The sequence below is a fragment of the Emericellopsis atlantica genome (genome assembly GCF_019669845.1).
Source record: "Emericellopsis atlantica unplaced genomic scaffold F5Z01scaffold_18, whole genome shotgun sequence".
Lineage (NCBI taxonomy): Eukaryota > Fungi > Ascomycota > Sordariomycetes > Hypocreales > Bionectriaceae > Emericellopsis > Emericellopsis atlantica.
Window position 1 is genome coordinate 130,822 of NW_025764720.1, and position 27,019 is coordinate 157,840.

The window sequence follows — 27,019 nt, forward strand, 5'->3', positions numbered from 1 at the left end:
AGCGCAGCTTCACGCGCAGGACGACCAAGCACCACGACATTCACGTGGACGTCTCCCCATTATCAGACATTCGATACATGTCTTGCCACGAGCAAGCCGACGGCATGGAAACTGAATGTTCCCCTCCCACCGTCCCACACTAGCGAGCCGAGTCGGTGTATGTCTAGCGTGGCCAAGATACGACGTTCCGAACGATCGACACACCCATCGGAATGGCGCCCAGGCGGACACGGCACATTCCGTCGATTTGTATCACAGCCATTTGACTCTCATCCGACTCCGAGTTCATCGTCTTCATGGCGGCTGGAGGATCGGCGTTAGACTCGACATGCCAAGGGTTCAGTCATGAGCCCAGTCTCTACAGTTGCATGCCGTCGTCCTACCTCTGTGGTCACAGCTCACCTCCACTGCCACTCTTAAATTCACTGGATAACTCTATCCAGTTTAAGGCCGCCAAATTCAAGTCAAAATCACTCGCAGTTCAACTCAGTGGCAAGGGCAGCTTGACATGCTGCTGTCCAAGAGCAGCCGCTTGGCTCGCCACCTACCGACAAGCCAACTCCACCGCCATCTTCGACATCAGAGCAGCCTCGTCACCAAGCAAGAAGCCATAGACGCTCAACTCAACTTTCGCACCTTTATCGACGTGCTTCAGAAAGACGGCGACCTTGCTGAGATCACACGCGAGGTCGATCCCCACCTGGAGGTTGGCGCCATTGTCCGTCGCGTGAGCGAGACCAATGCAAAGGCGCCGCTGTTCCAGAATGTGAAGGGCGCGAAAGATGGCCTTTTTCGAATATTCGGCAACGCGGCGAGCTTGCGAAGGTCCGAGAAGGAGAGATACGGCCGCATAGCCAGGAATATTGGCCTCGAACCGGAAGCGAGCTGGAAAGATGTCCTTGTGCGAACACAGGAAGCGAAGACGAGGGAGCCTATGAAACCCAACATTGTGGCTGACGGTCCCTGTAAGCAGAACAAGATCTTTGGCGAGGACATTGATCTGCACAAGCTACCGGCTCCCATGCTGCATGCCGATGACGGTGGGAAGTACCTGCAGACATATGGCGTGCATCTCCTGCGATCGCCTGACGGCACGTGGACCAACTGCTCGATTTTCCGAGGCATGATCCACGACTCGAGAAGCCTTGTCTGTCTTGTTGGGACGGGACAGCACAATGCGATTATTCGCGAGAAGTGGATACAGGCTGGCAAGACAGAGATGCCTTGGGCTTTGGCGTTGGGAGTGCCCCCCTCCTTGAACCTCGCGGCAGCTCTTCCTATCCCCGAGGGGGTCACGGAGGTCGAGTACATTGGGGCTCAAGTCGGCAAGCCGCTCGATATGGTCAAATGTGAGCTGAGTGGTCTAGAGGTACCCGCTACTAGTGAGATTGTTCTCGAGGGCACTGCTTCCTTGGTTGACAAGGCATATGAGGGTCCATTCGAGGACTTTTTGGGACTGCACTTTGACAATGACAAGCATATGCATCCGCTGTTCAAGGTGGACGCCATCACCTATCGCGACGATGCCATTCTCCCGGTGTCTGTTCCGGGCAGAATCACCGATGAATCCGTGAGTGTTGTTGTGCGCCCTTTACAGGGGCAGAAGCTGACAAGTAGCAGCACACAACCTGCGCAATGGCCTCAGAAAAGCTTCTCAGCTTTGTTAAAGACAAAGGCTTCCCCATTCTGGATGCCAACGCCCCCCTCGAGATGATGGGGACCTGGTGCGCGCTCAAGGTGGACACAGCGGCCCTGACTGCGTCAAAGACCACCTCAAAAGAATTCTGCGAGGCTCTAGGACAGACTGTCTTCCGTAACAAGTCCAGCATGCTCACCAACCGCATCCTCCTCTTCGGCCCAGACGTCGACATCTACAGCTTGCGCGACATTCTCTGGGCGCTGGCGACGAGGTGTCGTCCAGGTCAGGACGAGTTTGTCTTTGAGGATGTGCCCAGCTTTCCCTTGACGCCGTACATGTGCCACGGAGGCGGCAGTGTGAGGAACGGTGGCAAGGTGATCATGGACTGTCTGTTCCCGATGGAGTACAGAGGTGAGAAGACGTTTCACTCGGTGGACTTTGAGACGAGCTACCCCAGGGACATCCAGGAGCGCGTGCTCCAGAATTGGGAGAGCGATGGACTTGGGGTGTAGAGTTCTTCCAGTGAAAAGGTCCAGGGGTTGGTTATTGCCAAGTGAACACCTTCGGCCTTGGCCATTGTTATCCCTGCTGATGTCCTTTGAGGCATCACGACGCACACTGCATGTGCTTTGAAAAGCAGTCTCTAGATATCGGATGAGCCAGTGTTCTCGCTAGTCTACATTTCTAAAACGCTATGTTCACACGATGTGCAGAATGGCATCTCCATTCTCCAATCCAAGTCTCCAAAGTTCCACCCCTGTCCACCCACTTGACCCATGCCTCATGCATGTGCGGAATTTCCGTACCACGACGGATCTACCAGCCTATCAGTTGATTCGAGGACTGTGCAACCTGCCCGTGGCGGAAATGAGTTCTTGCGTGGAGTGTCCATGTCGCCTGGTGGACTCCTTCACGATCTGTCTCATCGCCGCCAACCAGATCAAGGCCTCACGTCACGTCGGGCGGCTTGAGAGCCCAGACTAAGCAAGTCAACAGCCATGCGCACGCATCTCCTACGGGCCGTCAGGCCTAATGGCCGTCGGTCCATGTCAACAGTCCCTCTGATGATCAACAACAAGGACGTCATCACCACAACCACCGCGCCCACGATATCGCCCCTCACAAACAAGCCCGTCTGGTCATTCTCGAGCGCATCCGACGCGCACGTGGAGGAAGCCGTACAATCATGCCAAGCCGCGTTCCCAGCGTGGTCCAAGACTAAGGTGTGTCATCGTCGAGACCTCCTTCTCTCCTGTGCTGATATTGTCGCCAGGAGGAAGACAGAGCTGGGCGGATACATGCACCACGAGATTGGGGCCGACGAGGGGTATCAGGACTTCATCCTGGGGTTAACGATTGATGGATTCAGAGATACGGCAGGGCGCATCGCGGGCGCTGTCACGGGGACTGTTCCAGAGTCCAACCTGCCTGGTATGAGGGCCATGGTGCTCAAGCGTCCTTATGGCGTGAACGTGGGCATCGCGCCTTGGTATGTCTCCTTGTAAGAAAGTTGCGCAGGCACTGACGTGAGTAGGAACGCACCGTACCACCTCGGTCTGCGATCCGTTCTGTTCGCCATCGCAGCCGGAAACACAGCCATCCTCAAGGGATCCGAGTTCACGCCTCGCTGCTACTACGCTATAGCCGACATCTTCCGCGAGGCCGGTCTGCCAGATGGCGTGCTCAATCTGATTCTCCACGCGCCCCAGGACGGGCCAAGGGTCATGGACAAGCTCGTCACGCATGAGCACGTCAAGAAGATCAACTTTACGGGGAGCACGCGCGTCGGTAGCATCATCGCCAAAAAGGCGGGCGAGCACCTTAAGCCCGTGCTCATGGAGCTGGGCGGCAAGGCGAGCGCTATTGTCTTGGAGGATGCGGATCTGGAGAAGGCGGCGCTGCAATGCGCACTGGGCGCATTTCTGAATGTGAGTCTCCGTCGATGTTTCTTGTGTGGTTTGTTCGCTGACGTATCGCAGGCTGGGCAGATTTGCATGTCTACTGAGCGCGTCCTTGTCCATGAGAGCATCGCAGCCGACTTTGAGAAGGTCCTTGCGGCTACCATCAGGAATGTCTTTGGGACCCCAGAGACGACGCCTGTGCTCATCAGCGCCTCTTCTGCGCATCGGAACCGCGATCTCGTGGGGGACGCAGTCACCAAGGGTGCCAGATCGATGGACATTCTTGGCGCCCCAGCCAGCCAGGTAGAGACACGCATGCAGCCCATCGTCCTGCAGGGCGTGCGGGAGGACATGGATCTCTACCAGACCGAGTCTTTTGGACCCAGCACATCGCTCTTCACCTTCAAGACGGACGCGGAAGCCATCTCGCTGGCGAACAACACCGCCTACGGTCTCTCGGCAGCTGTCTTCACCAAGGACCTGAACAGGGCTTTCAAGGTGGCAGAGGAGCTGGAAAGCGGCGCTGTGCACATCAACTCGATGACGGTACATGATGAGTACACGCTGCCGCATGGCGGTGTGAAGAAGAGCGGATTCGGGCGGTTCAACGGGTACCAGGGCATGGACGAGTTTCTGTACTATAAGACTGTGACCTGGCAGGAGTAGGCTTGTCGAGGTTCGCGAAATGGTACGATTAATGATACCTTGATTGCAGCATGGCTAGCCATTATCTAGATATATATGAGTGACCATGACTGGCCCTCCGGTATGAAGCCTACGCCAGATCACGCTCACGACCTCCAGCGGAACGAAGGGTGCTTCCAGTCCAAATCCTCCTGCTCCTCGCGGGTCATGTCCCGAATCTTGTCGAGCTCCTCGGTCTCGCGCCTGTCGCGCGCCGCATTATTCCTCTTCATCCAGAACAGCATGATCGTGGCAATGGTGAGGGTGCCCATCTGGACACCCAGGTTCAAGCCGTTACCAATGGGATAGTTGGGCGCGTCAAAGGGCAAGAAGGACCAGGTCGAGATGAGGCCGCCAATGTTGCCAAAGAGAACGTTGAGGCCAATGGCGGAAGTGCGCGCCGTGTCAGAAACGACGTTGGCCGAGACCTGGCTGTTGGTGAGGGCGCCCAGGTAGAAGGCCGAGGAGGTGATGAGGAATGTGGCAGCGTAGCGGGCGGTCTGGTTGGTGGTGGCGAGGAAGATGATGTACCCGGTGATACCCATGGGCGCGGTGACAATCATAAAGATCTGACGCCTGTCCCAGCGCCAGCTGAGGAGGGGGATAATGAGCGTGACGATAGAGCCGACAATGTACGGTGGCACGGTGAAGAGCTGCTTCTGGATGACGGTCTTGTCCGCGTGGATGCTGCCGACAATGGTGGGCAGGAAGAAGCCGAGGCCTTGGACGGTGATATTGCAGAAGAGGAAGATAACCGAAGTGGTGATGACCATGGGGTTGAACATTCCGAGGACGAGCTTCTTCTTGTCCAGCTTGTCGAGGACCTTTGTGGCGCCGAGACGCTCGCTACGCAGGCGCTCCTCACAGAGACGCTTCTCGTCGGCGGACAGCCAGCGCGCTGTCTCAGGGCGGTCGGTCAGCGTGAAGAAGCCGATGACACCCAGACTGATGGTCACGACGCCCTCAATGGCAAAGATCATCCGCCAGCCCTTGGCCGCGCCGAAGGAGTCGAGGTTCAGGATGGCACCCGCAAGCAGCGCGCCAAAGGCACCAGCCACGGGTCCCGTCACGAGGTACAATCCCATGCGAAACGTCAGCTCGGAGCGACGGTACCACCGTGACAGGTAGTAGGCCACGCCAGGCATCATGCCCGCCTCGAAGATGCCGAGCAGGAAGCGGACACCCATCATCTGCTGAGTGGTCTGGACGAAGCCGCAGCCGATGGAACAAATGCCAAACATGACGGTAAGGAAGGGGATGAACCATCCGGGACCGACGAGCTTGCAGACGACGTTGGAGGGCAGCTCAAAGACAATGTAGGAGACGTAGAACATGGAGAGGGTGGCATTGTAGTCGAAGCCCTTCATTCCCAGTTCTACATCCATGCCAGCAATGCGCGCGTTGCCTATGTGATGAGGGTCAGCTTGAAAACTGGAGAGACTGTTGGATGACTTGACTTACCAATGTTGGCGCGATCGATGAAGCAGAAGAGATACAGCAGGCATGTCGTGGGCATGATCATGAGGTCGATCTTGTTGCGCAGCTTGCGCTCAGCGAGACGATCGTATTCGTAGACAGGGGCGCCATCTCTGCTGTCGTCAGTATTCGCAGCCTCGATCTTCTGAGACATTGTTGTAGTTGCTGACTTTTCTGTAGTCTCTTGGACGAAGCTGCCACCAGTTTCGGCCTTGGAGATGGATTCGTTGGCCATGACGGCGGAAGGAGAGGGGATGCCGATCCTGCACGGAGACTGGCCTGGGCTGGAGATAAGGTATAAGGCTAATAGAGTCTGCTGCAGGTGGATGGGAGTTGAGGCGAGGAGCGACTGGAGCCAGCCACGAAAGGAATTTGATCCCACGATGAACAATTTGTACTTGGGTGGTTTCCGCCCCTTGCTGTTGAGTCTTGCCCAGAGGCCTGGGAACATAACCGTCAATTGGCTTGCGGTTCTGCGTCTGGCAGCGAGATAAGGGGTTGGTATCCGGGGCGGTGGAAGGGGTTGCCTAGCTGCCAAAGCGTATCGACCGGGGCTGATGTGGGCCTGTGGCTGCTCCTCAATAAGCATTAAGCTTGGATTCATCGCGGCATTCCACTCATGATTCAGGATTCTACGCGAGGCCCGAGGGTCAGTCTGCCAAGACCCGGGGTGAACGGTGGAGTTGCGGGGGAGGATCCTTGAGGCTCGGGGTGAGTCCAGTCTGGTCTCCTTCGCCGCGCGAAACTAGTCTGGTGACTCCTAGTCACCGGCTGCTGCTTTGTCTTACACAGTCTATTCAGGCAATTCCAGCTCTTCTCTCGTCTGGCAGCATTCTTCCCATTCAGCATCGCGAACACCAGCTTCAATGTCCACCTCAGACACGTTGTGACATTGCTAGGCCAGACTATGTAGATAAGACCCCTGCCCTGTTCCACGATAGACTGGTAGCAATCCGACTCCTGTCCATTCGCCTGCACTACGGAAATCGATAAGCCACGCTGTTCTGGACTTGCAGCCACCAAATCCACCCGGCAGCCTGGCGCAGACCCCGGGCCTTGTCCGTTGCGTCGGGTACGGACGCCTTGTGGGCGGGTGCTGCACCGACGTGTCTGGTACCAGACAGACGAGTCTACTGGTGATGGCAAGTGACAGGTGTTTTTGAACGCGTGAACCCATCCTGATTGAGTTCAATCGCATGTTCAGCAGCACGTTTGCTGTCCAAAAGTCGGGGTCGGGACTTTGATCAGTGGTTGAACAGAGCGAGGGCCAAGGGCCGTTCTGGGATACCCTGAACACTCCATGGATCCAGCTTATCTCGTGTTAGATTCATCTCTATGCTGGAGCCGAATACGGCTGAAGCTATCCGTAATCGAATCAAGATTCTGTAGTGATAAGGTGCATGCAGACCCCTAGGTCAAATAGGAAATCTTTGCACTAAACATTCGTATGACTGCGTTGAAGCAACACAAAAAGTGCAAGGCCAAAGAGCATACACCAAGTTCAGACGCAATGATCACACGCTGCAAATTAACACATCGAAACTCTTTGCCTCATAGAACTACGGTTTGATCAATCACTTTCAGTCTAGATCAGTTCATAAATTAAATGGACTTCCCCAGACGGCGCCACCTTGAACTGCTATCTGGTCTAGGGTATGCGTCTACTTACGTAACGCGCCGAGCGCCCAAGAGCCCAAGACTCCAATGGCGACAACCCCGATTCTGGGGAAACCCTGAACTGCAATCCCATGCTTCCGGTCAGCACATGCACACCAACGGTTCATTGAGACTGTCACGACTATCATTTCCCTATTACTTGACAGTTTGATCATCTTGGACGCCACCTTGAAACTCGGCAGCAACATAGGTGCAGATGCTGCCGCAGTCAAGTCCAGTCACAAGGACAACTGCCACCTCCGCCCAACCCACCCCCAGATAAGCTTGAGATGCCTCGCCCCAAAGTCCACCCCTCGCAGCGTCAACGCGCCTCCGAGGCCTGCAACGCCTGTCGCGAGGCAAAGAAGCGCTGCTCCGGCACGACGCCCTGCACGCACTGTCTGCGTCGGGGCATGGGGTCGTCCTGCGTGCTCACCCACCGTCCGCGTGGCCATCGCTCGTCCATGCCAGAGCCGCGCTCCAATTCCATCAGCCATAGCGGCCGTGACCTCATATCAATACCAACAGCAACGGGCGCGGTGAGACCCAACATATCGGCGGAGAGGTCGTCCCTGCAGAGCCCCATGACCACGCTGCTCGGGGGAGGAGAGGGGGCGACGCCCGCGGCTGTGTTCGAGCCGATATCACCATCAGAGTCGCGGACGACGACGGATGTGGACGGCTCATTGACAGGACGAAGTGTCGCTGGGTCGTCCCACGTCAACGAGAGGTCACAAGCACAGACGGCTCTGGAGGCGACCAAGCCCGCGTCGCGCATGCTGCTCAACCTCAAGGGCGAGAGGGTGTACATTGGCGGCGGGGGCTCGCTGTCTTTCCTACAACTGGTGAGAGGGATCGTGTCGGATCAGATTGGCCCCTCGCAGTTCTCAAGACAGGGGAATAGCGACACCATGCTGGAGAAGGAGAGCCCGCAGGCACACACGCGGCAGCCAGGGATTAGTGACCTGAGTCCCGAGGCCAAGCTCATGTGCGCAGACTGTTTCCACGGCGTGGTGAGTCGAGAGTTGGCGGCCAAAGGACAGCTGTGGACTGTGGCTAACTAGATGGCAGACGGGCGGCCTGATTGACGTTTTCCTCCCCAATGAGCTAGAGGCGATGCTCACTTCCACGACGGCGCTACGACGACCGCAGCGCTCGATAGCGGACCTGGTCGTGGCCATTGGGCTGCAGTGCGAGGCGTCTGGTGATACTCACGACAGGGAAATCTCCTACTTTAGGGAGTCACAGGTGCAAGTGTTCTCGGGGATGTTGGAGGACCCAGACATTGATATGGTCAGGACGTTCCTGATCATGTCCTTCTACCTGCTAGGCGAGTGCCGTCGCAACACGGCATTTCTGTATCTGGGCATCGCAACGAGGGCAGCCGTGGCATTGGGCATTCACAGTCGAGAGACTTACACGGACATGAACGACCCGAAGCATCAGTTGAGGTAGGTGAACCCGTAGACCAGTCTGGCACATGCATCTCTGACTGGCAAGATAGGCTCCGCGTGTGGATGAGTCTCCGTGTACTCGACATCGTGGTCAACTCCATCCTGGGCCGGCCAGCGGCCACGGCAGGCGTCCACTCGGACCTGCAATCCCTCATAGACAGCACAGTAGCCTCGTCAGACGACCGAGGCTTGATTTGTCTCGGGGCGTCCTACCGCATCGTGGCTTTGATCAACAACATTGTCGACACCATGTACGACAAGAAAGAGATTACCATCCCGGCCGTCGAGGAGCATCTGCAGCAGCTGGGACAATGGAGTCAAGACCTGCCCGACTTTCTGAGGACAAGCCCGCTGCCAGACCAGGTGCAGGCGGCGGGCGTCAAGGACAAGGGGGCCATTGGCCGTGTGCATGTGTCGTGTCTGTACTACTTTGCCGTCACAATTGTCACGAGACCGATTCTCGTGGCCACGCTGGCGCAGCAACCTGCCAGTGGACTGGTGCACACGCAGCTGGCATCGGCGTGTCTCGACGCGGCCATGTTCACGATCCAGACGTGCTCGGGGGCACAGAGGCATAATTTACTGCTGGCAAACATGTGCATTCTCAAGTGAGTTACTAAGATATTGTTAAACATGGTCATTATGCTGACACACACAAACAGAGCCATCATCTTTCCCGCTGGCCTCGTCCTCGGGTTCGAGATCTTTGCCAAGGGGACGGTGGACTACGGTATAGAATCCGCCTTTCACAACGCGCGCGACCTCCTCTCGTATCTGGGTCGTAAATCACCCCAGGCAGCGCTGTACCACGACATACTCACATCTCTCGCGAATGCCATCACCGAGTATCGCCAGCGAGCGGTAGCCAAGGGGAGGAGTTCTTACGTGAGCAAGCTCTTCAACTTTGACCGCGCGCAGAGCAATGCCCCGACAGGTGGTGGAGAGGCCAGTAATACGTCGGTTCTGAGTGACGGGCAGATGGATGGGATCATGGCCACGCTGTCGTTTGGGCAAAACACGCCCGTGGGCAATGGGGAACCGGGCGACTTGTTCATGGACTGGGACAGTCTGGACATCTCGCAGTGGGATAGCTTTCCGTACTTGTCGTGACCGGACATGAAGGGACGGGCGTTGCTGGTTGACAGATGGGCCAAGGTAGTGCACCGCAGGCAGGCGTTTTGTTACACTCGTACTTACGAGACATTGATTTAGGTCACTGACGTACCGCGTGATCATGTTGGTGGTCAATCCGTGCTCGCACAGCCGGCGGATGCGTACAACAGACGCATGAACAGCTCGTCTAGCATTCATCCAGAACTCGGGGACAATCAAGCTGACATGCATGACACGACACTGCCACTACCCGTCTATCCGACCATGCGCCCATCCGAGTGGGTGTCCTCCTGATAAGACCGCGTCGGGTAAAGCACGCCCGTATCCGCTTATCACGGCGCACCCCAATTCCAGGCTGTCGATACGGCGGGGAGGGATGGGCACACGAAGCACAGAGAATGTAGTTCTCGGCTGGTCGCGGACAAGAAGTTGCATCTGCGAATCATTATAAAGTGTATTTGGTGTGGTGGTGCCGTTTCTCGTCGTTATCAGTCGACACACTACCCAACTTTCATCATCGTCCAGCCTGCCGACCGCGATACTCTCAGAAGAACGCAGAAAGAAGACTAGACAGCATCAAATGTCCCCCGCAAGCACAGCAGACATGGCCTCGTCCGGCTGGCGCCATCTCGACGTGGGCGTCATTGGGGGTGGCATTGGCGGCATGTCCGTGGCCATTGCCCTCCGCCGCGCAGGCCACACGGTAACCATCTACGAGCGCTCCGACTTTGCCGGCGAGGTGGGCGCCTCGGTCTCGTGCGCCGCCAACGGGACGCGCTGGCTGCACGAGTGGGCCGTCGACGTCGAAAAGGGCGACCCCGTCGTGCTCAAGTCGCTCATCAACAGGGACTGGTACACGGGCGAGCCGGTGAGCGTCTACAGCCTCGACGACTATGAGAAGAAGTGGGGATACGTGTACAACATGTTCCATCGCCAGTACATGCACGCCATGCTCAAGGACACGGCGCTGCAGGCGGAGGGCAAGGGGGAGCCTGCGGTGCTCAAGGTGAACCAAAAGTGCGACAAGATCGACCTCGACACCAACACCATCACATTCACAAACGGGTCCACCGTCCAGCACGACCTCATCGTGGGCGCCGACGGCATCGGGTCCGCCGTCCGTCGCGAGGTCGGCATCCATCCAGCCAAGCGCCCTTCAGACCAGTCCTGCCTGCACTGCAACGTCATGACCGAGGACGCCGTGCGGCTGGGCCTCGTCGACTACTCGCAGAACGCGGCGCTCGAGTACTGGGGCGGCCAGGAGGGCAAGTGGGACAAGATTGTGCTGTCGCCCTGCAATGGCGGCAAGCTGCTCAGCTACTACTGCTTCTTCCCGCGCGAGCAGGGTGACTACACGACACAGCAATGGGGCGCCGACTCGCTGCCCACCGAGGATCTGCTGCGTCCATACCCCAAGCTAGACGCGCAGGTGTTGAAGCATCTCGCGATCGGCAAGGAGATTCAGCCCTGGCGGTTGTGGGTGCACGAACCGTACCCGTATCTGCACAAGCAGAGGACGTGCCTCCTCGGCGACGCGGGCCATCCCATGATGCCCCATCAGAGCCAGGGTGCGTGTATGGCGATTGAGGACGCGGCGGCGCTGGGCATTTTGTTTTCAGAGGGGTACTTTAACGGCAGCGTGGAGGACGCGCTTGCGGTGTATACGCAGGTGCGTCTGCCGAGGGCGACCAAGGTGCAGAGCGCGGCGGCCAAGGCGGCGTATAACATCAACGAGCGCATCGGTGAGTGGACTGTTGCAAGACAGGGACGAGGGTGCTAACAGTGACAGGCTTCTCGAACAACAAGGACATTCCCACGTACAAGGTCGAGGACCAGAAGAAGGTGCTCACGATTGAGGAAATGAATGCCTACGACATGTACAGGGACATTGAGGAGAAGATTGCGGCGCAGAACGGGCAGAAGTACAGTGGCAAGTTTATCTGCGGTCTGCCGATAGGGCTTCAGCTGCCGAATGGTGTGGTCATTGGGTCGGAGCAGGAGGAGCAGCCGAGATTGTAGGATTTGATGTCCGATATAGCATAGCATTGATTTATATGAATTGTCACTTGGCCATACTCTGCGGTTGACACTCGTTGCTGGGCGTAAACGAGACCTATCAGCTGTCCATGGTTGACTTTTGAAGTCGTCGGTGAGGACATAAAAACAAGACGAATCAGATTTAACAAGTCACTCTTAGAAGAACACAATTTCTTGGAGAGAATGGACCAAAGCCTAGCACCCTGTCCATCACATCCACAACCCAAAGAAAACTTCAACAAAAGCTCGCTCAACATTGACAAGGAACTTCAATAGACAAATACTCTCGTACAAGTTACGCCCCGGTAGCCCCCAGCTTGATGTCATACTCCAGATCCCACTCCGCCTCCGGACCGCCCTTGCGCGGCTTAAACTCCACCGCCAACTCCGGCTTGACGGCAAACACCGTGTCGTTCTCGAGGTACTTGCAGTCCCTGTCAAAGATCTGCGTCACCAGCTGCTTGTACCCGGGTACGCGGACGAGGAAGTGGATGTGCGCGGGGCGGTAAAAGTGACGATCCATGGCGCGCAGCATTTGGGCAGCAGGGCCATCGGGGGGCAACTGTCACTCAGTCGTCAGCAAAAGGGGCGTAGACGGATTCCAAAATGGGAAACGCACCGGATAGGGTGTTGGTCGGAGACAGTACAGCGCATACCGTCCCTCCTCGTCCGTGATGAACTTGCCGCGCAAGTTGAGATCCTTCTGGTCCGGGTCCTGCTGCTCGTACAAGCCGTTGGTGGACGCCTGCCAAATGTCAATCTCCGCGTTGGCGAGGGGCTTTCCGGTCGCGGCATCCGTGACGCGGCCGTGCATGTAGGCGACCTGGGCGTCCTTGGGTGTGTCAAAGGAGATGGTGGTGCCGTTCTGGCGGACAGGGTGGTCTTCGCGGTAAAAGGGGCCCAGGATGGCTGAGGCTGTGAGGTTGGAGGATGCCTTGGTGGCGGCAGTGTAGGTAATATCGTCGACGAGGCTGCGTCGTTAGTCTTGGACATTGGTCCTAGGCGAGGAATACTCACGACTCCATCCCCAGAATGTCGCAGATGAGCTGCCCCTCGTTCCTCTTCTCGTTGCTCATCTGGCCAGCCCAGTTGATCATGTTGACGCCCGCCAGCCACTCGTCGCTCGTCAGCCGCACGTCGCGCGCAAAGTCGTGCAGGTGGCCGATGAGCGACGTCATGATCTCGCGCAGTCGCGGGTCCGTGTTGGGGCCCATGGAGTTGATGACCTCCTTTGTGAACTCGGGGCCCAGCGTCGTGGCGGCGTCGGCGCCATTCTGTCCATTGGCGGCCATGGTGCTGTGTGCTTCACAAGTGACTACAAAAGAGACAAAATCCCGACTGGTTAGAATGAAGTATTAGGAGTGGGATCAGATAGAATGGAAGAGTTCCTGCGCAGATGTCGTGATTAATGGCGTGAGAGTGATAGGTGGGCAGCGTCAGCTCAAGAGGGTGGTGACAGGAGCCCTTGACCCCAATATTCAAGGAGGACCCTTCCGTCGCAAACATCGGGTGTTGCAACAAACGCGGGGAACCTTGACGGTCTTTCCCCATTGCTTCCTATGCAGTGCTGCGCGCGCGGATTTGAGGTGGTGGACGGGTACGTCGTGGTGGTGTGGGAGAGGAGGCGGAGGGGGTGCATTAGCCGCCACGAGCCGGTCGTCTTCCGATGCTCCCGCCCAGATGAGGAGCTTCAGTCTCATATCGATGTCACGGGTGGAAGATTCTATAGCAGGGCAGCCGTGGAACGCGTCTTATGGAGGCTAAGTTTGTGGAATCGGTTGAGCAGTCAATGGGGATCGTTGGGCTCTCTAGATGCTTACTCGTATGGTGATCATCGGCTCTATAAGTTGACTGAACATTGAAGTGTCAAGCGCTTCTAAATTGCTTCCTTGCATATTAAGCTTCCTTGCAAATTAAGCCTCCACTCTATAATCCTTCTCCTCGCCAAAGTCCCAACTAGCCGCATCCGTGCCATTCGGCCGACTCGCCCTCTGGAAGCCAATGTCAAGCCCATCAATCTCGACCACGGGCTTCACAGCCGCCACCGTCTGCCCGTACGCCGTCGAGTACCAGTGGTCCAGATACCGCGGATGATCCGCAAAGTCCGGGAACACCTCGCGCATCTGCCGCAGTGCCGTGCCCGAGATCTGGTCCACGCTGTGCGCATGACGCAACGCGAGGAATTCCTCGCTCACCTGCGCCCGCAGCTCGTCCTGCACCGCCTCGGGAGGCTGCCCGACGCGGAAGAGCAGCATGTCATACTGCAGGAGTGATGTCTTGCCGTGCCAGGAGCCGCCCTTTGTCGTGCGATGGTACAGGCCGATCAGCGCTGCGATGGCACCCATGCAGCCTGTGCCATAGTCCGAGATGGGGAATGGAGGGACGACGGGCTCATTCAGGCCCATGAACTTGCCCTGCTCCCAGGCGATGCCAGAGACCTATTCCATGTTAGCAGTCCACTCGTTTTTAATAAGAAGAGAGACTCACGCAGTCGGCAATCTGCTGCCAGCCAGGACGATGTGCCCACTCACCCACGTAGCCAAAGCAGTTCTCGTTGACATAGACCACACCTTTCCCCCTCTTCTTCGCAAGCTCGCTCATATACTTCTCCCCATAGCCCAGCTTGGCAAACGCACCGGGGCGGTAGCCATCCACCACGACATCGACATCCTCCAACAGCTTCTCAAACTGCTCCCGTCCTTCGGGTGTCTTAAGATCGAGGTCGGCGGCGTGCTTGCCCATGTTGCCGTCGACCTGGAAGAAGGGCACGTCCGAGAGGTGTGGCGAAGTCAGCTTGAGGACTGTGGCGCCGTACTCGCCCAGGATGCGTGTGATGACGGGACCCGCGATGATGCGGCAGAGTTCAAGGACCTTGATGCCAGAGAGTGGGCGGTTGTCGGTGGTGGAGGGGAGGGGCGTGGGTGGTGTTTCTGTTTCGAGACTTTCCACCGTCCACGGTGTTGTCTTTGCAATCGCTTGGCCCTGGTTTGGTCAGTGTATGATGGTAATGGAAGTCAAAAGGGCCACATACATGGGGCGTCTGTAGAAACTCCTCGTGCTTGAACGCCTTGACACCCGCTTGTCTATTTTTCGCGTTCATCTCTTCGAGCTCCGCCACGGTGAACTTTTGTACCGCAGGCTCAATGGTCGCGACAATCTTTTCCATCGTGTCCAGATCAGGGCGGTGTGTCACGAGGCCAAGCATCTTCAGGGTCGTGGATGCCTCAAGCGAGCCGTGGATGTGATAGTATTCGCCGGGCTCCTTGGTCTCGTAGAGGTTCGCAGACATGCGCCTATAGCTATTTGACTGTGCCGCCAAAAGATCCGTGTCTTTCAATCTCAATTAGCCGACTCATTCCTATACGCAATGTGGCAGAAACGCACCCTTGAGGAACTTCCGCACATCTTTGTCCAGCTTGCCCAGTCCGCCTACTCGTGCCAGATATGCCTGGAACAAGAATGCCGTCGTCTTCTCCTGGTCCACTGTGATTTGTCTGTCCTTTTGCCCATCTTTTGACTCGGCGAGAAGGGCGGCGACGCTGCCCTCGATGGCTTTGAGCGCGGCTGTTGTCTCAGTCTCCTTGAAGGGAATGGGAAAGTAGGGCTTGTCTTGGGTGCCGGTCAACTTGACATCTCTAGATCTCCTCTTGACTTCATCCGGCAATGACACATTGTCGTCGAATATGCCCCCCAGTATCTGTCGGATGTTGGACGTCTCAGCTATAGAGCTGTACCCTGTGCCGTTGACTGTCATGGTAGGCTCTGCTGCTGTCTGATCAGATCACCCGGTGATGGTTCGGCAGGTGTGAGCAAGTGTAAACAGCAAGATCAAAATACCCTGCCAGAGTATGATCCAGGGTCCGAATCGGACTTCTCCAAATTTCTTCATCCATGCCCAGTCCCTACAATACCCGCGGAAAACCAAGTGCGGGTGCGCGACATGCAAGCGACGGCGCTGTCCGGCCCCACCACGTCCGCTTCCGCTCAGCGTCACACGGAGGCGTCGGGAGTCGGGGACTCGGAGTTGCCGCGGGGTTGGGCTGCTTGGGCTTGCATAATACTACTGTTGATGCTCGTGATGACGATGGTCTCGTTGGATGAACAGATCTCAAGCGCTGCAAAATCGCCGAGATGCCTATCTCCCAGATCCAAGGGCAGAAAGTGTACTATCAGCACTCGTCGCCTACTGCCACCAATGGAACCACCATCGTCCTGATCCATGGCTTGGGATCATCACACGCCTTCTATGGACCAATCGTCCCTGAATTGATCAAAAATGACTACGCGTGCCTCGCTATTGATACTCCAGGTGGGAAAATCAATGTCCAGGCCCTACACCTCCAGCTGACGACCTACAGGGAGCGGCTGCTCGCAACCAGCTAGCAAAGACCGGACCCCCAAGGAGATTGCGAGTGTCATCAGCGAGCTCCTGAACACCTTGTCTGTCAATGTGTCCAAAAGCATCGTGGTCGGCCACTCCATGGGCGGCATGATCGCCTCTGAGCTGGCAGTACAGGGTGTTCTCGGCAGTGTCCTGATCGGACCTGTGCATCCCTCACCAAACTTGACCACCGTCTTCAATCAGCGTATCGAGACTGTTCAGAAGAGTACGTATTGAAATCGCTTTGCTCCCTGGGGCGGGTCTAATCGAGACTTGAATAGACGGTCTGGAGGCTCTGGCAGACACGGTACCCAAGGCTGCGACCGGATCGCTGTCCACGCCGACGCACCATGCCTTTATCCGCGCCCTTATCCTCTCACAAACGGCCGAAAATTACGCTTCCCTCTGCCGGACGATTGCGACAGCCTCGGCACCCGAGTACAGCAAGGTCAACTCACCGGTGCTGGTCATTGCGGGGGGCGACGACAAGACGAGCCCTCTGGAGGGATGTCAGACTATTGTCGACAGGTATGTCTCCTTCTCTCCGGGTAGTACTATGAAAGTAACTGGAGGCAGCTGGGGCGCAGACGCAAAAAAGAAGCTCGAAATAGTGGAGGGCGTCGGTCACTGGCATGTCATCGAGGCACCAGAGCAAGTCGGTCAGCTCATTGTCGATTTTGCCCATTCACTCTAAATATAAATCCCCATCCTACTTCTTGTATGCATTCAATGCGCCCGTGTCGAGGTATACCTGATAGAACTTGAATCGCCACTTGCCATCGCCACTGCTCTTCTCGATCTCAGCCCGTCCAGCCCAGTCCAATGCGGCCTTGTCGCCTGACTTGAGCTCAAACGCCACTGTCCCGTAGAGAAGCAACTCGGTGTCACTGAGTGGTGCGATCTTGGGGATTGTGTGCTTGCGAGACGTCACATTGGCCCACATGCCGAGTCTCATCTGCTTGATCTCTGTGGGTTGTCTGTCAGTGCGGGTTCGTTGGGCGTAGGGTAAGCTGGCACGTACGCTCATGGCCGGTAGACTTGTTCGAGGCGAGCACAAATGTCGCATCGGGCGTGAACTGGTCGACGTACTTGTCGTGGTCGCCAGGAGTGTCTGAGATGGCGTAGAAGTTCTCGAAAAAGGACTTGATCTCGGGGTCGACGTGGACGCCGGCAGGGTATTCGGATTTGTACGACATGGTTGATGCTCCTCGTTGAGAACTGCGGATGTTAGACTGGATTGGCCTAGAATTCAACTCGCTGCGTATAGTTTATAGAAATGAACGTGAGATGCAGTCCACGGAGTCGCGCGATGGCTGACTGACCTTGGACGTTCGGGTTGTGCGGAGAATCGGAGTCAGGGGCGTACACCACTTTTAGATTCCTGGATGCTCTGTCCCTAACGGCCAGTGAGTGTGGAATGGCTTAATCGCATAGAGGAACGTACTGCTTTGGTGTCTTACTTCAAAAACTAGGCCTCAGTTTGTGTACGCAAAGTGAATCCAAATCAATTGCCACGAGCGGTCTGCCAGTTGTTACGTCGGTCCCCAGCAGCCCAAGGCCCCAAAGTCATCACTCAACTGGAAGCTTGAGCGTTCAAGTCTCCACTGGCTTCAACCTGCGAGATCGGTCCTCGCAGTTTCAGTTGTAATAACTCGCCGACATGTCCGATGGATTGTCCAATTCATGGTGCATGTGCGTAGGCGGTTTGCGACGGACACAGTATCAGGACTGGAGGAAGCGGACTCGATACTGCTCCGACATTGCGGGGAAGAGGGGATACTTCATGCAACGCTATCAGTGACAGTTTCCGCCAGCATTTTCTTACTGTTTGACCTCACATGTAACCCGCAGCAGCACAGTATCCGCCAGGGCGATCCCCGCACCCCACTACGCGATGGATGCGACGGTTGACGGTCGAGGGCCGCCCAAGCCATCCATCCATCCGTCCATCCTCCAGGGTCTCAAGCGCGATGCGAAGCGAGGCGACTGCCAGCCTAACAGCCATGGCAAACAGCGGGAGTGAACTAAGGAATCAAAGTCCCCTTATAAGCGCGCGTGCTCCAACGTGACCTCATACTCTCCCTTATCCATTCCCCCCTATACCCTTTAGCTCTCAGAAAGACACAGTCACAATGCTCGGAAAGGTCGCCTTCGAGGAAGCCTTCATCCTCCCCAGCTTCGCGGAGAAGCAGCGATGGTGGGCTGGCATGTTCGCCATTGACAAGGACAGGCACGTTGCCGAGATCCTGGACATTACAAAGACCCGCATCGAGTACATGGACAAGCATGGCGTCGGATACACCATCCTGTCGTACACAGCGCCTGGCGTCCAGGACATCTGGGACCCCAAAGAGGCAGGCAGCCACGCGGTCGAGATCAACGACTACATTGCGGACGCCATCAAGGACCACCCCACGCGCCTGGGTGCCTTTGCGTGAGTATGCTCTTCCTCGTGGTTGAGCCCAGCTAACGCCAGAAGCACACTTTCCATGCACGACCCCAAAGAAGCTGCCGAGGAGCTCCGCCGCTGCGTGACAAAGTACGGCTTCAAGGGAGCGCTCGTCAACGACACACAGCGCGCCGGCCCGGACGGCGACGACATGATCTTCTACGATGGGCCCGAGTGGGACGTCTTCTGGTCGACCGTGACCGACCTCGACGTGCCCTTTTACCTGCACCCGCGCAACCCCACGGGCACCATCTACGAGAAACTCTGGGCCAAGCGCAAGTGGCTCATCGGGCCCCCGCTCAGCTTCGCGCAGGGCGTGAGCCTGCACGCGCTCGGCATGGTCACCAACGGCGTGTTCGACCGACACCCAAAGCTCCAGATCATCCTCGGCCACCTGGGCGAGCACATTCCCTTTGACATGTGGCGCATCAACCACTGGTTCGAGGACGTCAAGAAGCCGCTCGGTCTTGACTGCCAGCTCACGATCCGGGAGTACTTTGAGCGCAACCTGTGGATCACCACGAGCGGGCACTTTTCAACCACCACGCTGCAGTTCTGTATGCAGGAGGTTGGCGCCGACCGCATCCTCTTCTCTATAGATTATCCGTTTGAGAACTTTGCCGACGCGTGTGACTGGTGGGATGAGATGCACATGAACGGGAGCGACAAGAAGAAGATGGGAAGGGACAATGCGAAGGCCCTGTTCAAGCTGGGCGAGTTTAAGGACAGCGAGGCGCCGCTATAGGGGGCACTGTATATACATAGAATAATAAAAGTGACTGTATATACATACCATAAATGAACAGCCTTAAATATGTTTGCTCTGTGAAGGGCGGTCTACGAAGGGGATTCAGTGTCGATTACTGAGAGTCGTCCTTCGCGTTGACACGATGGAGGTGGCAAATTTAGGTTTAGGAATAAAAAGTTTCCGATGGTATGAATATACGAGTCGTATACGAATCATGCGGGGGTCCAAAAGTTATAGATACGACTTGGCCCAAGATACGAGTCGTATTTGTACAGAATGCGAGTCGCATTTACGTATACGATTAATCGTAAACAGGTTGGGAATCCCACAACCTCCTGCACAGGTCCCATGGTACACGAGTGATAGCACAGGCGAGATCTCAAGATCACACTCCTCGTCAAGTAGTTACTGCCAAATGTTATGTCCATGTATGTTACTTGAATACATGCAACATGGCTATCTCTGAACTTGTCGATGTGAAGAGCTAGGATGGAAGAGGAAGACCGTAGATGCAACTGTTGGGTTATATAACGGAAAAATCGAGTACTTAGTAATCCAGGCATGGTGCCAGAGTGGTTAATGGGTATGACTCGAACTCTTGAGGAATCATATGGCTTCGGCCGCAGCGGTTCAAATCCGCTCCATGTCGATTATTTTTGCTTCCTCGCGACTTGCCGCAGCGGTTCAAATCCGCTCCATGTCGATTATTTTTGCTTCCTCGCGACTTGTCAGGACATTCTTTCTTTTTGCATTAGGAGACAAATCACCTATCGGAGTGTGATTCCCCGGCAGCAAACCTGAATAGCCTTGTCCGATTGAGCGGCGTATTGCGAAATGTCCTTGCTGAAGGAAGGTGATCTTTGTAACTTGAAGTGAAGGTCGAGACAGTGCAATTTCCAATCCTTTGGATTCTGTTTACATCTGTACACATCCGTGCTTTTATCTCGTTCCTGTTCTTGTCAAACGTACGACTAGTTAGCCTTGTATATGTCGAGTAATGAACTTCCTGTCTGCTCGAGATTGGTGTTCACAGGTGCACAAATCATCAAGCCAGTATCAAAAGCATCATTCACGACATTTCTCATCCATGGCAAACCAAGGGTACCACATCAAGCACATTCCGTGTATCAACTGTTCATTCCTGTATTACACTCCTGGCTAAAAGACGGATCAAAGAGCCAATCTCAAGCTATCTCCTGCGCATCCATCATAAACACCATTACAAAGCGGTCGTGCCCCGAGTTCCATCCAAAAGGACCATGTCATACACTCATGTGCACACAAGGCAAACCCCCCTGTCCGATACCATCCAGGTCATGAATGACTTAGAGGGCAAAGGCAGCGACGGCGAGGAAGAGACCGCCAATGGGAGCCAGAGCACCGGCAGCGTTGGGGGGCTGCGAGGGCTGCTCGGGGGCGGTGCCGTTGCCGCTGGGCATGGGCATGGGCGTGGTGGTGGCCTCGCCGCAGCCGCTGTCGCAGACGGTGGTGGTGAGGGTCGTCTGGACGGTGGTCTCGATGACGGTCTCGGTGGGCTCCATGGTGGGCTGCTCCATGGTGGAGGTCATCTCCATGGAGGACTCCATGGTGGGCGCCATGGAGGACTCGGCGGCGGTGGTCTCAGCGGCGGTGGTCTCGGCGCTGCTACCCTGGGCGGCGCAGAGAGCCTCGACAGCGGGGAGAACCTCGTCTGTACGGGTCGTTAGATCATGTTTTCCAGTGACAAAGAACGGAGAAACTCACTCAGGGCGGTGGTGGCGCCGCACTTGTCGATGACACAGCTGGTGGCAACACCCTGGACGGCGTCAAAGTTCTGGCAGACACAGGCGTAATCGGTGGTGTCGCAGCTGGTCTCGCTGGCGATGGCATCGTCGAGGCAAGGGATGGCGCACTTGGGCACGTCGTTGATGGTCTGGGCCTTGACGACGGCGGCGAGGAGGGCGGCGGCGACAGCGTACTTCATGTTGGCGGTTTGGTGGGTGGGGAGTATTAGAGATACTGGTGTGTATAAAACAGGCTGATAGTTGTACAAGAACGAGTGAACTAGATTGTTGACCAAGCGAGTGGATGAGGAGAGGAAAAGAGAGAGAGCAGGTCTAGGTCGTAGGGGCGGATCGGCTTATGTACCTGATGGAGAGAGAGCTGGCAGCCTGTCGCTTGCTTGCTTGCTTTCTTGCTTGGCTGGCTGGCTGGCTGGAGCAGAGCGAGCGCAGAGATCCCGTTCGCTGCCTCGCGCACACCACCTCTCCCCAGCGCATGATGGATGGAGGGTCCGGTTGGACGCATCGCGTCCTCGCTCCGAGAGGGTTGCATATGCGGACTGGGGTAATCCGGGGCCAGACTGGACAGACCGCCAGGGGCAACGGATCCATATTCCCACTTGCCCAGTCGCTACTCGCTGGTGCTGGGAGCGGCCGAGCGCCAGTGGCGGCTGGACGCGGGCCCAACTTCCAAATTCGACAGCTGCATCGGCCAGGCGATCGACGCGCGATGGGCCGGGGGGGTCGTTCCCTGCTCGAGGCCTTTCAGGCGGGATGTGAGCCTCGGGTGGACGAGTGGGCGCTGCTCGACGCACATGTGACGTTCTCTGGCAGTGGTACCTGTCGATTGATTGATGCGTGGCTGGTCGAGAGGCATGACTGGGAGGAGGTTGGAATTGAGTTTTTAGGTTGTCACAGCCACATGATGGTGCACCGTATCTTCGTGTTAATCGTCAATAAGGTGTAATAGTGAGCCCAGACTCATTTTTAGTGCTTGGACGCTCCTTTCAGCATTGCTTGCATTGCTCCATACTGTTCAATGGCAATATTGACAAGGAATTTGTGCTCTTTGCGGGCCATCGTGATCCTAGTAATCCGGGGATTCCGGCGATCCCTACAGTAACTCGCACCGAAATGACCGATCCGGAGGCAGCATCAAGGGGATGACTCTGTACGGAGAGCTGGCTAGGGAATACTCGCAATTGGCAGGCAACTTTCGTGTACCAGGCGCCCAGTGGTTTCTCTCCTTCGTCCAGAAAAGTGAAGCAATTTCCGCGCGGCCAGTCGCTGCATACATAAGTTCATGCTCCATTGATCCATCTCAGCGAGGCCCCAGCACAGCGTGCCGACGTACCGACCATCGTCCTTTGCGTGAATCCACAGGACCACAGGCGGACCCTATCCGTACAGGCTACGTACCAGAAAGCCCAGTCGGTTCTCGGCCACAGCGCGGTCCAAACTCCAAAGCAGGCAGCAAAGGAACAGCTCGAGAACAGGCCGGCCTGACCAGGATGTTTGCGGCACCATCTCCACTCCCCCCTCAATCCGGGGTGGCCCAATCTCCCCCAGATTCTTCGCGTTAGGCGGTCGCACAGCTGATCATTGGCTGCGTCTGCTGCTGGGACTCGATGGCGTCGCGCCACCTGTTGACACTTTTGGGGCCAACTGGAGAACCTTTTTTCAGATGTCCCTGGTCTCAGAATGACCGAGGTTTGCTCATGTGAAAATGAAATAATAGCACAATCTTAGTGAAGCCGAGTAGGATTCCTTCTTTGATGCTGCGCTGTCTGGTGGATCGTTGGATCGGTCTGGAGACGGGGAGAGATTTACCCAAGATTTGACCAACGTCACTCACTTCACTCTTCATCTGCGCTGCAAACCTGTTTCCTTCATGCTGCTGGCGCCTCGAGGCCATGACCTCCTAGCCGTCGTTGCCTCTTGAGGGGCTGGTGAATTGGCCTATTACGTACATGTAGTACATACTGTTGCTGCAGCTAAACGCCGTGAGCATATGCTGCTCTCTGGCCGCTGCCGGCTAGGCCCGTCACGTCCAACATGTACTGAATAGACCGACGACGCATTCATAGCACCAAATTGGTACTCCGTACATGTATAAATGGCACTTGAATGGCTTCCGAGCACATCGAGAATTGAGCTTACGCCCAGTTCCTGGCCCAGGCGACTTGCGCAGCGGTCACCAAGGCAAGCCTGTACAATGCATGTTGCTGGAGACGCGGATGCATCTTCAGCTTGGCTGCGTCGACCAGACCCAGTTTGCATCGACGGGAGTGCGGGAGAGGATTCTGGTGGGTGCCTGCTAATTAGTCTAACTTGGAAAATCACGCCTGCCTTCGAGGCAGGACGCGGTCTTTGGTACGTTGCATCCGGCCCCTTTCAAGTTTCAACGCATCAACAATGCCTCACTCATGCCACCCATTCGCCCACCCACATGCACCCACCTATACAGCATTGCCGAAGCGGACGCAGGGGCACGAAGCAAAGGCGGAAATTGGATATGCACAATGTATAATTAAGCTTCAAAGGAACTTGGCGCAAGTCCCTGAGTTGGGAGATCTTCGCCACCCATCTGCACAGATAGTTAGGTTGCGGTTGGGACATGTGCCTGTGCCTCGGAGATGAAGCGCACTTGGACATCTGGTTCCAGCTTCACGTGAAATCAGGACAACTCGCAGTAGGATCGGACCGACTGGTTGTGAGCCCCAGAGAGTGATGGGCAGACGCTCTCAACGACCTGGTCCAGCTCTGACCTCTGTTTCTTGGAGAAACGCTGTCCCATGGTGCCTTTGGCAAGCAAAGTCTTCAAAGAGGACGCCGTCGTCCGCAGCGTGAGGTCAGTCCTTTTGCGTTCAGTTTGTTTGCCACACACATATCAAGCCATGCACATGGCGCTCCTTAACAGCTGCAACCCTCAGTATTGCACGTCCGACGAGCATGTACGCGGTGTAGACCACTTTTTTCACAGTGGCGCATCAAGCGCGTTGGCAGGTCGGGAGATCTTCCAGACGAAGAATCCTGAGTTCTTGATGTGGTACCTGCAGAAGTGAGCGCTGTTAGCTTGTGGGTGTCTGCAGGTACAGTCATTGATCACCACTTGAACAGATTGAGTTAGGTACGTACTAGACTGATGCCTACAGCAGGTGCCCGGCTCGACAGGTCTGGTCCAAATACGTACAAGTTTTCTGCTGCTTGACACTCTGACTTGCAGCATGCGTTCGTGTTGGGGACATCAGACCACGACAGCGGAGAGGTGGCCAAATCGCCAGCAGAGTGACGAGGTTTCGCGATACTGTGGTCTTTGTTTCGTCTTCATATTTCCGAATCATAGTCTTGGGCTACCATTTGACTAGGCACGGCATCAGTTGGTCACAATGGTGCGTATATCACCCGACTCGAAGCACGACAGCCTCCCAAGCATGCGAGCGCATGTGCACAGGACCACACTATCTGCAGAAGCAGCCTCCAATTAACGCCCATGGACTCTCATATGGTTCAGGCCCGACATAGCTTAAGAGTTGTCTACAAAACGCGGACGATACAGGCAGTTCCAAAAGCGTGTCGCTCGGCACATGCAGGGCAAGAGTAGAAGCCCTCACGACGGCTACAAGTGCCTAGCCCCAACATACACGTTTTTCTGGCCCAAAGTCTTGGTCACGAGCAACTTGATACCTTGAAGTAAGCCATTTCAGTTGATTCAACACAGCGCATGGCTTGCTAGAGGTGAGCTACACCCTACCTAACCCAAGGCATGTTCGCGGGCCTTTTCTGTCGACACTGCGGTAGGACTGGCCTCTTGGGCTTCTCGCTCGTAATCGGCTCGCTATTTCTCTGAATGATTCAGCTGGATTTTAAAGCCTTTGGCATGTCAAACCTCAGTTGCTTGATTTATCGACGAGTGACAGCGGAATGCCAGGGGCATCCTTCGCGCCCTCCAATTGCGCCTATCACGTGATTCTGGAAGCTTCTTGATCGTCAATCTGCTTCCAAATGTCTGTCGTCTGCTCTATGAAAGAACGAGGACAGTTGAAGAGAGATATGCAGTCGGTCACAAAGCAAGGCAGAGGCACCATGTCCGCTGATCTGCCATAGTGCCCGGATCTGATCGATGGCCACTTGCAACCCGTCTCGCCGTTTCAGTGCACTCAAGACCAATTCATTCGGAAGTGTCATCCCGGATGTCGGGTTTAGGCAAGAAAAGCACAGGCAGACGTTGCGGACTTGACAACGATCCCTCAGGCCTTACCGGACATTAGGCAGCATATGTCCGGGGCACTTCCACCCAATACCGCATTTTCGTGTGCATCACCACTTGCGAGCCAATTGATTTGGATCATGGGATTGGAAAGCAGAACAGATGCATGCTGACGCTGGCTGCATCTCTCTATGCGAAGGCCAGACGCCCGGTGGTTCGACGGCATCGGGTGTTGCGATCTAGCCGGGATCCCGAATAGCAGGACATGATATGCTTCAATCAACACACACACACAGTGGATCGATATCTATTATAAAAGGCTCGTCGTGGCCGGGCGTCGGTAGCACGCACCACAACCAGGCAAACAAGTCTCAACTTCTTTGGTCAGCAACTATTCAAAATGCCTCCCTCTGACTACATCCAAAGGGTTGCCATTGTTGGCGTGCGTCCTCCACAGCCTGATCACAATCCAGGTTGTACTTTGACTCGCAGTATACTAACATGAGACGTATAGGCTACTGGCCATGTTGGCACCCATTTCACACAGGAGCTTGTCAAGACCGGGAAACACACTGTAACCGCTCTCGTCCGAAAAGGCAGTACAGGGACAATAGCCAGTGGCGCGACCCGTACCGAGGTCGATTTCGAAAACCAGGATTCTCTTGTCGCCGCTCTCGCTGGCCAACAGTTTCTCGTCATCACCTTGTCCGCCAGAGCACCAAGCGAGACACACGCCAGCATCATCAAAGCTGCCGCCAAGGCGGGCGTCTCATACGTCATGCCCAATGTATACGGCGGTGATTTTCGCAATGAAGAGATGATGAAAGAGGATTTGTACAGCGCCGGTGCCCTGGAAAGGTGCAACGACGTTGCGAACTCGGGCATGTCGTACGTCGCCATGGTCTGTGGGTTCTGGTATGAGTGGAGTCTGGCTCTGGGCTCCATTGCCTTCGGGATCGATATCAAGACCAAGAAGGCCATATTTTATGATGATGGACAACGCCGCTTGCCCGTCAGTACCTGGCCACTGTGTGGACAGGCCCTCGCCAAGTTGCTGTCGTTGCCCGAGAGCGGAGCGGAGCCGTCGCTAGAACAGTGGAAGAATGGCATGCTCTGCTTTGCAAGCTTCCACGTGAACCAGAGGGAGATGCTGGACAGTGTGCATCGTGTTCTTGGCGACTCGGATGCAGACTGGGAGATTCAGTACGAGAGCAGCAAGGAGAGATACGAAAAGGGTCTGGCGGACATGGCCAACGGTGATCATACTGGTTTTGCCAGGGCTTTGTATGCGCGACCCTTCTACCCCAATGGCGGAGGTGATTTCAAGGCGGATCTGAAACTTAACAATGAGATCTTGGGTCTGCCGGAAGAGAAGCTGGATGATGCCACACGCACTGCGGTTGACATGGTTCAAAGCGGATGGCAGCCGTTTCCCTAAAGCGGATGGTGAATCGTCTGCTGGGGAAGATATATAAGTGGCGTACTGAGCCTTCAATCCGTCTCTGTAAACT

The 27,019-nt window shown here is 56.0% G+C and overlaps 13 protein-coding genes and 1 non-coding gene across 14 annotated transcripts; 9 read left to right on the forward strand and 5 right to left on the reverse strand.

The window, feature by feature from the left end:
* The first annotated feature begins 415 nt into the window (after window positions 1-415).
* F5Z01DRAFT_169991 (putative 3-octaprenyl-4-hydroxybenzoate carboxy-lyase) lies at window positions 416-2,398 on the forward strand. Its single transcript, XM_046257884.1, has 2 exons — window positions 416-1,570; window positions 1,621-2,398. The coding sequence occupies exons 1-2, from the start codon at window positions 509-511 to the stop codon at window positions 2,149-2,151; spliced, it is 1,593 nt and encodes a 530-aa protein (XP_046116898.1). The 5' UTR covers window positions 416-508; the 3' UTR covers window positions 2,152-2,398.
* F5Z01DRAFT_709328 (putative aldehyde dehydrogenase) lies at window positions 2,326-4,290 on the forward strand. The gene is made up of 3 exons (XM_046266467.1): window positions 2,326-3,128; window positions 3,174-3,567; window positions 3,619-4,290. Exons 1-3 carry the CDS (start codon window positions 2,638-2,640, stop codon window positions 4,204-4,206), a joined length of 1,473 nt encoding a protein of 490 aa, XP_046116899.1. The 5' UTR covers window positions 2,326-2,637; the 3' UTR covers window positions 4,207-4,290.
* A 41-nt stretch (window positions 4,291-4,331) lies between these two features.
* On the reverse strand, window positions 4,332-5,935 carry F5Z01DRAFT_737791 (major facilitator superfamily domain-containing protein; the record flags this gene model as incomplete). The annotated part of the gene is made up of 3 exons (XM_046266806.1): window positions 4,332-5,629; window positions 5,686-5,813; window positions 5,871-5,935. 3 exons carry the CDS (start codon window positions 5,933-5,935, stop codon window positions 4,332-4,334), a joined length of 1,491 nt encoding a protein of 496 aa, XP_046116900.1.
* Window positions 5,936-7,431: 1,496 nt separating this feature from the next.
* F5Z01DRAFT_170066 (putative fungal-specific transcription factor) lies at window positions 7,432-10,212 on the forward strand. Its single transcript, XM_046257886.1, has 4 exons — window positions 7,432-8,369; window positions 8,428-8,807; window positions 8,861-9,418; window positions 9,473-10,212. Exons 1-4 carry the CDS (start codon window positions 7,647-7,649, stop codon window positions 9,918-9,920), a joined length of 2,109 nt encoding a protein of 702 aa, XP_046116901.1. The 5' UTR covers window positions 7,432-7,646; the 3' UTR covers window positions 9,921-10,212.
* A 315-nt stretch (window positions 10,213-10,527) lies between these two features.
* Window positions 10,528-11,942, forward strand: F5Z01DRAFT_624431 (uncharacterized protein; the record flags this gene model as incomplete). Its single annotated transcript, XM_046261375.1, has 2 exons — window positions 10,528-11,665; window positions 11,713-11,942. The coding sequence occupies 2 exons, from the start codon at window positions 10,528-10,530 to the stop codon at window positions 11,940-11,942; spliced, it is 1,368 nt and encodes a 455-aa protein (XP_046116902.1).
* On the reverse strand, window positions 11,794-13,252 carry F5Z01DRAFT_689063 (putative dioxygenase; the record flags this gene model as incomplete). The annotated part of the gene is made up of 3 exons (XM_046266066.1): window positions 11,794-12,522; window positions 12,580-12,931; window positions 12,978-13,252. 3 exons carry the CDS (start codon window positions 13,250-13,252, stop codon window positions 12,256-12,258), a joined length of 894 nt encoding a protein of 297 aa, XP_046116903.1. The 3' UTR covers window positions 11,794-12,255.
* A 536-nt stretch (window positions 13,253-13,788) lies between these two features.
* On the reverse strand, window positions 13,789-15,926 carry F5Z01DRAFT_658915 (CoA-transferase family III). The gene is made up of 4 exons (XM_046263725.1): window positions 15,345-15,926; window positions 14,992-15,290; window positions 14,448-14,942; window positions 13,789-14,398 (listed from the first exon to the last, which is right to left on the reverse strand). The coding sequence occupies exons 1-4, from the start codon at window positions 15,712-15,714 to the stop codon at window positions 13,874-13,876; spliced, it is 1,689 nt and encodes a 562-aa protein (XP_046116904.1). The 5' UTR covers window positions 15,715-15,926; the 3' UTR covers window positions 13,789-13,873.
* A 94-nt stretch (window positions 15,927-16,020) lies between these two features.
* On the forward strand, window positions 16,021-17,035 carry F5Z01DRAFT_751419 (alpha/beta hydrolase fold family protein; the record flags this gene model as incomplete). Its single annotated transcript, XM_046267045.1, has 4 exons — window positions 16,021-16,269; window positions 16,319-16,567; window positions 16,623-16,869; window positions 16,894-17,035. Exons 1-4 carry the CDS (start codon window positions 16,092-16,094, stop codon window positions 17,033-17,035), a joined length of 816 nt encoding a protein of 271 aa, XP_046116905.1. The 5' UTR covers window positions 16,021-16,091.
* Window positions 16,976-17,919, reverse strand: F5Z01DRAFT_170178 (uncharacterized protein). The gene is made up of 4 exons (XM_046257887.1): window positions 17,915-17,919; window positions 17,786-17,863; window positions 17,363-17,559; window positions 16,976-17,307 (listed from the first exon to the last, which is right to left on the reverse strand). The coding sequence occupies exons 3-4, from the start codon at window positions 17,535-17,537 to the stop codon at window positions 17,051-17,053; spliced, it is 432 nt and encodes a 143-aa protein (XP_046116906.1). The 5' UTR covers window positions 17,538-17,559; window positions 17,786-17,863; window positions 17,915-17,919; the 3' UTR covers window positions 16,976-17,050.
* A 255-nt stretch (window positions 17,920-18,174) lies between these two features.
* F5Z01DRAFT_658928 (uncharacterized protein) lies at window positions 18,175-19,606 on the forward strand. The gene is made up of 2 exons (XM_046263726.1): window positions 18,175-18,775; window positions 18,821-19,606. Exons 1-2 carry the CDS (start codon window positions 18,474-18,476, stop codon window positions 19,533-19,535), a joined length of 1,017 nt encoding a protein of 338 aa, XP_046116907.1. The 5' UTR covers window positions 18,175-18,473; the 3' UTR covers window positions 19,536-19,606.
* Window positions 19,607-20,096: 490 nt separating this feature from the next.
* F5Z01DRAFT_t63 lies at window positions 20,097-20,187 on the forward strand. The gene has a single exon. It is a non-coding gene; the product is annotated as a tRNA-Ser (tRNA).
* A 446-nt stretch (window positions 20,188-20,633) lies between these two features.
* On the reverse strand, window positions 20,634-21,582 carry F5Z01DRAFT_170276 (uncharacterized protein). Its single transcript, XM_046257888.1, has 2 exons — window positions 21,282-21,582; window positions 20,634-21,228 (listed from the first exon to the last, which is right to left on the reverse strand). The coding sequence occupies exons 1-2, from the start codon at window positions 21,499-21,501 to the stop codon at window positions 20,864-20,866; spliced, it is 585 nt and encodes a 194-aa protein (XP_046116908.1). The 5' UTR covers window positions 21,502-21,582; the 3' UTR covers window positions 20,634-20,863.
* On the forward strand, window positions 21,452-22,363 carry F5Z01DRAFT_170280 (uncharacterized protein). The gene has a single exon (XM_046257889.1). It carries the CDS (start codon window positions 21,660-21,662, stop codon window positions 22,263-22,265), a length of 606 nt encoding a protein of 201 aa, XP_046116909.1. The 5' UTR covers window positions 21,452-21,659; the 3' UTR covers window positions 22,266-22,363.
* Window positions 22,364-25,725: 3,362 nt separating this feature from the next.
* On the forward strand, window positions 25,726-26,946 carry F5Z01DRAFT_725698 (uncharacterized protein; the record flags this gene model as incomplete). The annotated part of the gene is made up of 2 exons (XM_046266640.1): window positions 25,726-25,950; window positions 26,023-26,946. Exons 1-2 carry the CDS (start codon window positions 25,909-25,911, stop codon window positions 26,944-26,946), a joined length of 966 nt encoding a protein of 321 aa, XP_046116910.1. The 5' UTR covers window positions 25,726-25,908.
* Window positions 26,947-27,019: the final 73 nt, after the last annotated feature.

What these genes read in the sequence shown, in the direction of transcription:
- F5Z01DRAFT_169991 (XM_046257884.1), top strand. Translation starts at nt 509, where the DNA reads ATGCTGCTGTCCAAGAGCAGCCGCTTGGCTCGCCACCTACCGACAAGC. An exon ending in GCAGAATCACCGATGAATCC is followed by an intron (nt 1,571 to 1,620) that starts GTGAGTGTTGTT and finishes GACAAGTAGCAG; the next exon opens with CACACAACCTGCGCAATGGC.
- F5Z01DRAFT_709328 (XM_046266467.1), top strand. Translation starts at nt 2,638, where the DNA reads ATGCGCACGCATCTCCTACGGGCCGTCAGGCCTAATGGCCGTCGGTCC. An exon ending in AACGTGGGCATCGCGCCTTG is followed by an intron (nt 3,129 to 3,173) that starts GTATGTCTCCTT and finishes TGACGTGAGTAG; the next exon opens with GAACGCACCGTACCACCTCG. An exon ending in CACTGGGCGCATTTCTGAAT is followed by an intron (nt 3,568 to 3,618) that starts GTGAGTCTCCGT and finishes GACGTATCGCAG; the next exon opens with GCTGGGCAGATTTGCATGTC.
- F5Z01DRAFT_170066 (XM_046257886.1), top strand. Translation starts at nt 7,647, where the DNA reads ATGCCTCGCCCCAAAGTCCACCCCTCGCAGCGTCAACGCGCCTCCGAG. An exon ending in CAGACTGTTTCCACGGCGTG is followed by an intron (nt 8,370 to 8,427) that starts GTGAGTCGAGAG and finishes ACTAGATGGCAG; the next exon opens with ACGGGCGGCCTGATTGACGT. An exon ending in GACCCGAAGCATCAGTTGAG is followed by an intron (nt 8,808 to 8,860) that starts GTAGGTGAACCC and finishes CTGGCAAGATAG; the next exon opens with GCTCCGCGTGTGGATGAGTC.
- F5Z01DRAFT_658915 (XM_046263725.1), bottom strand. Translation starts at nt 15,714, where the DNA reads ATGACAGTCAACGGCACAGGGTACAGCTCTATAGCTGAGACGTCCAAC. An exon ending in TGTGCGGAAGTTCCTCAAGG is followed by an intron (nt 15,291 to 15,344) that starts GTGCGTTTCTGC and finishes TGAGATTGAAAG; the next exon opens with ACACGGATCTTTTGGCGGCA. An exon ending in GGCAGCAGATTGCCGACTGC is followed by an intron (nt 14,399 to 14,447) that starts GTGAGTCTCTCT and finishes AACATGGAATAG; the next exon opens with GTCTCTGGCATCGCCTGGGA.
- F5Z01DRAFT_170178 (XM_046257887.1), bottom strand. Translation starts at nt 17,537, where the DNA reads ATGTCGTACAAATCCGAATACCCTGCCGGCGTCCACGTCGACCCCGAG. An exon ending in CAAGTCTACCGGCCATGAGC is followed by an intron (nt 17,308 to 17,362) that starts GTACGTGCCAGC and finishes GACAACCCACAG; the next exon opens with AGATCAAGCAGATGAGACTC.
- F5Z01DRAFT_658928 (XM_046263726.1), top strand. Translation starts at nt 18,474, where the DNA reads ATGCTCGGAAAGGTCGCCTTCGAGGAAGCCTTCATCCTCCCCAGCTTC. An exon ending in ACGCGCCTGGGTGCCTTTGC is followed by an intron (nt 18,776 to 18,820) that starts GTGAGTATGCTC and finishes TAACGCCAGAAG; the next exon opens with CACACTTTCCATGCACGACC.
- F5Z01DRAFT_170276 (XM_046257888.1), bottom strand. Translation starts at nt 21,501, where the DNA reads ATGAAGTACGCTGTCGCCGCCGCCCTCCTCGCCGCCGTCGTCAAGGCC. An exon ending in CGGCGCCACCACCGCCCTGA is followed by an intron (nt 21,229 to 21,281) that starts GTGAGTTTCTCC and finishes CGACCCGTACAG; the next exon opens with ACGAGGTTCTCCCCGCTGTC.
- F5Z01DRAFT_170280 (XM_046257889.1), top strand. Translation starts at nt 21,660, where the DNA reads ATGTACCTGATGGAGAGAGAGCTGGCAGCCTGTCGCTTGCTTGCTTGC.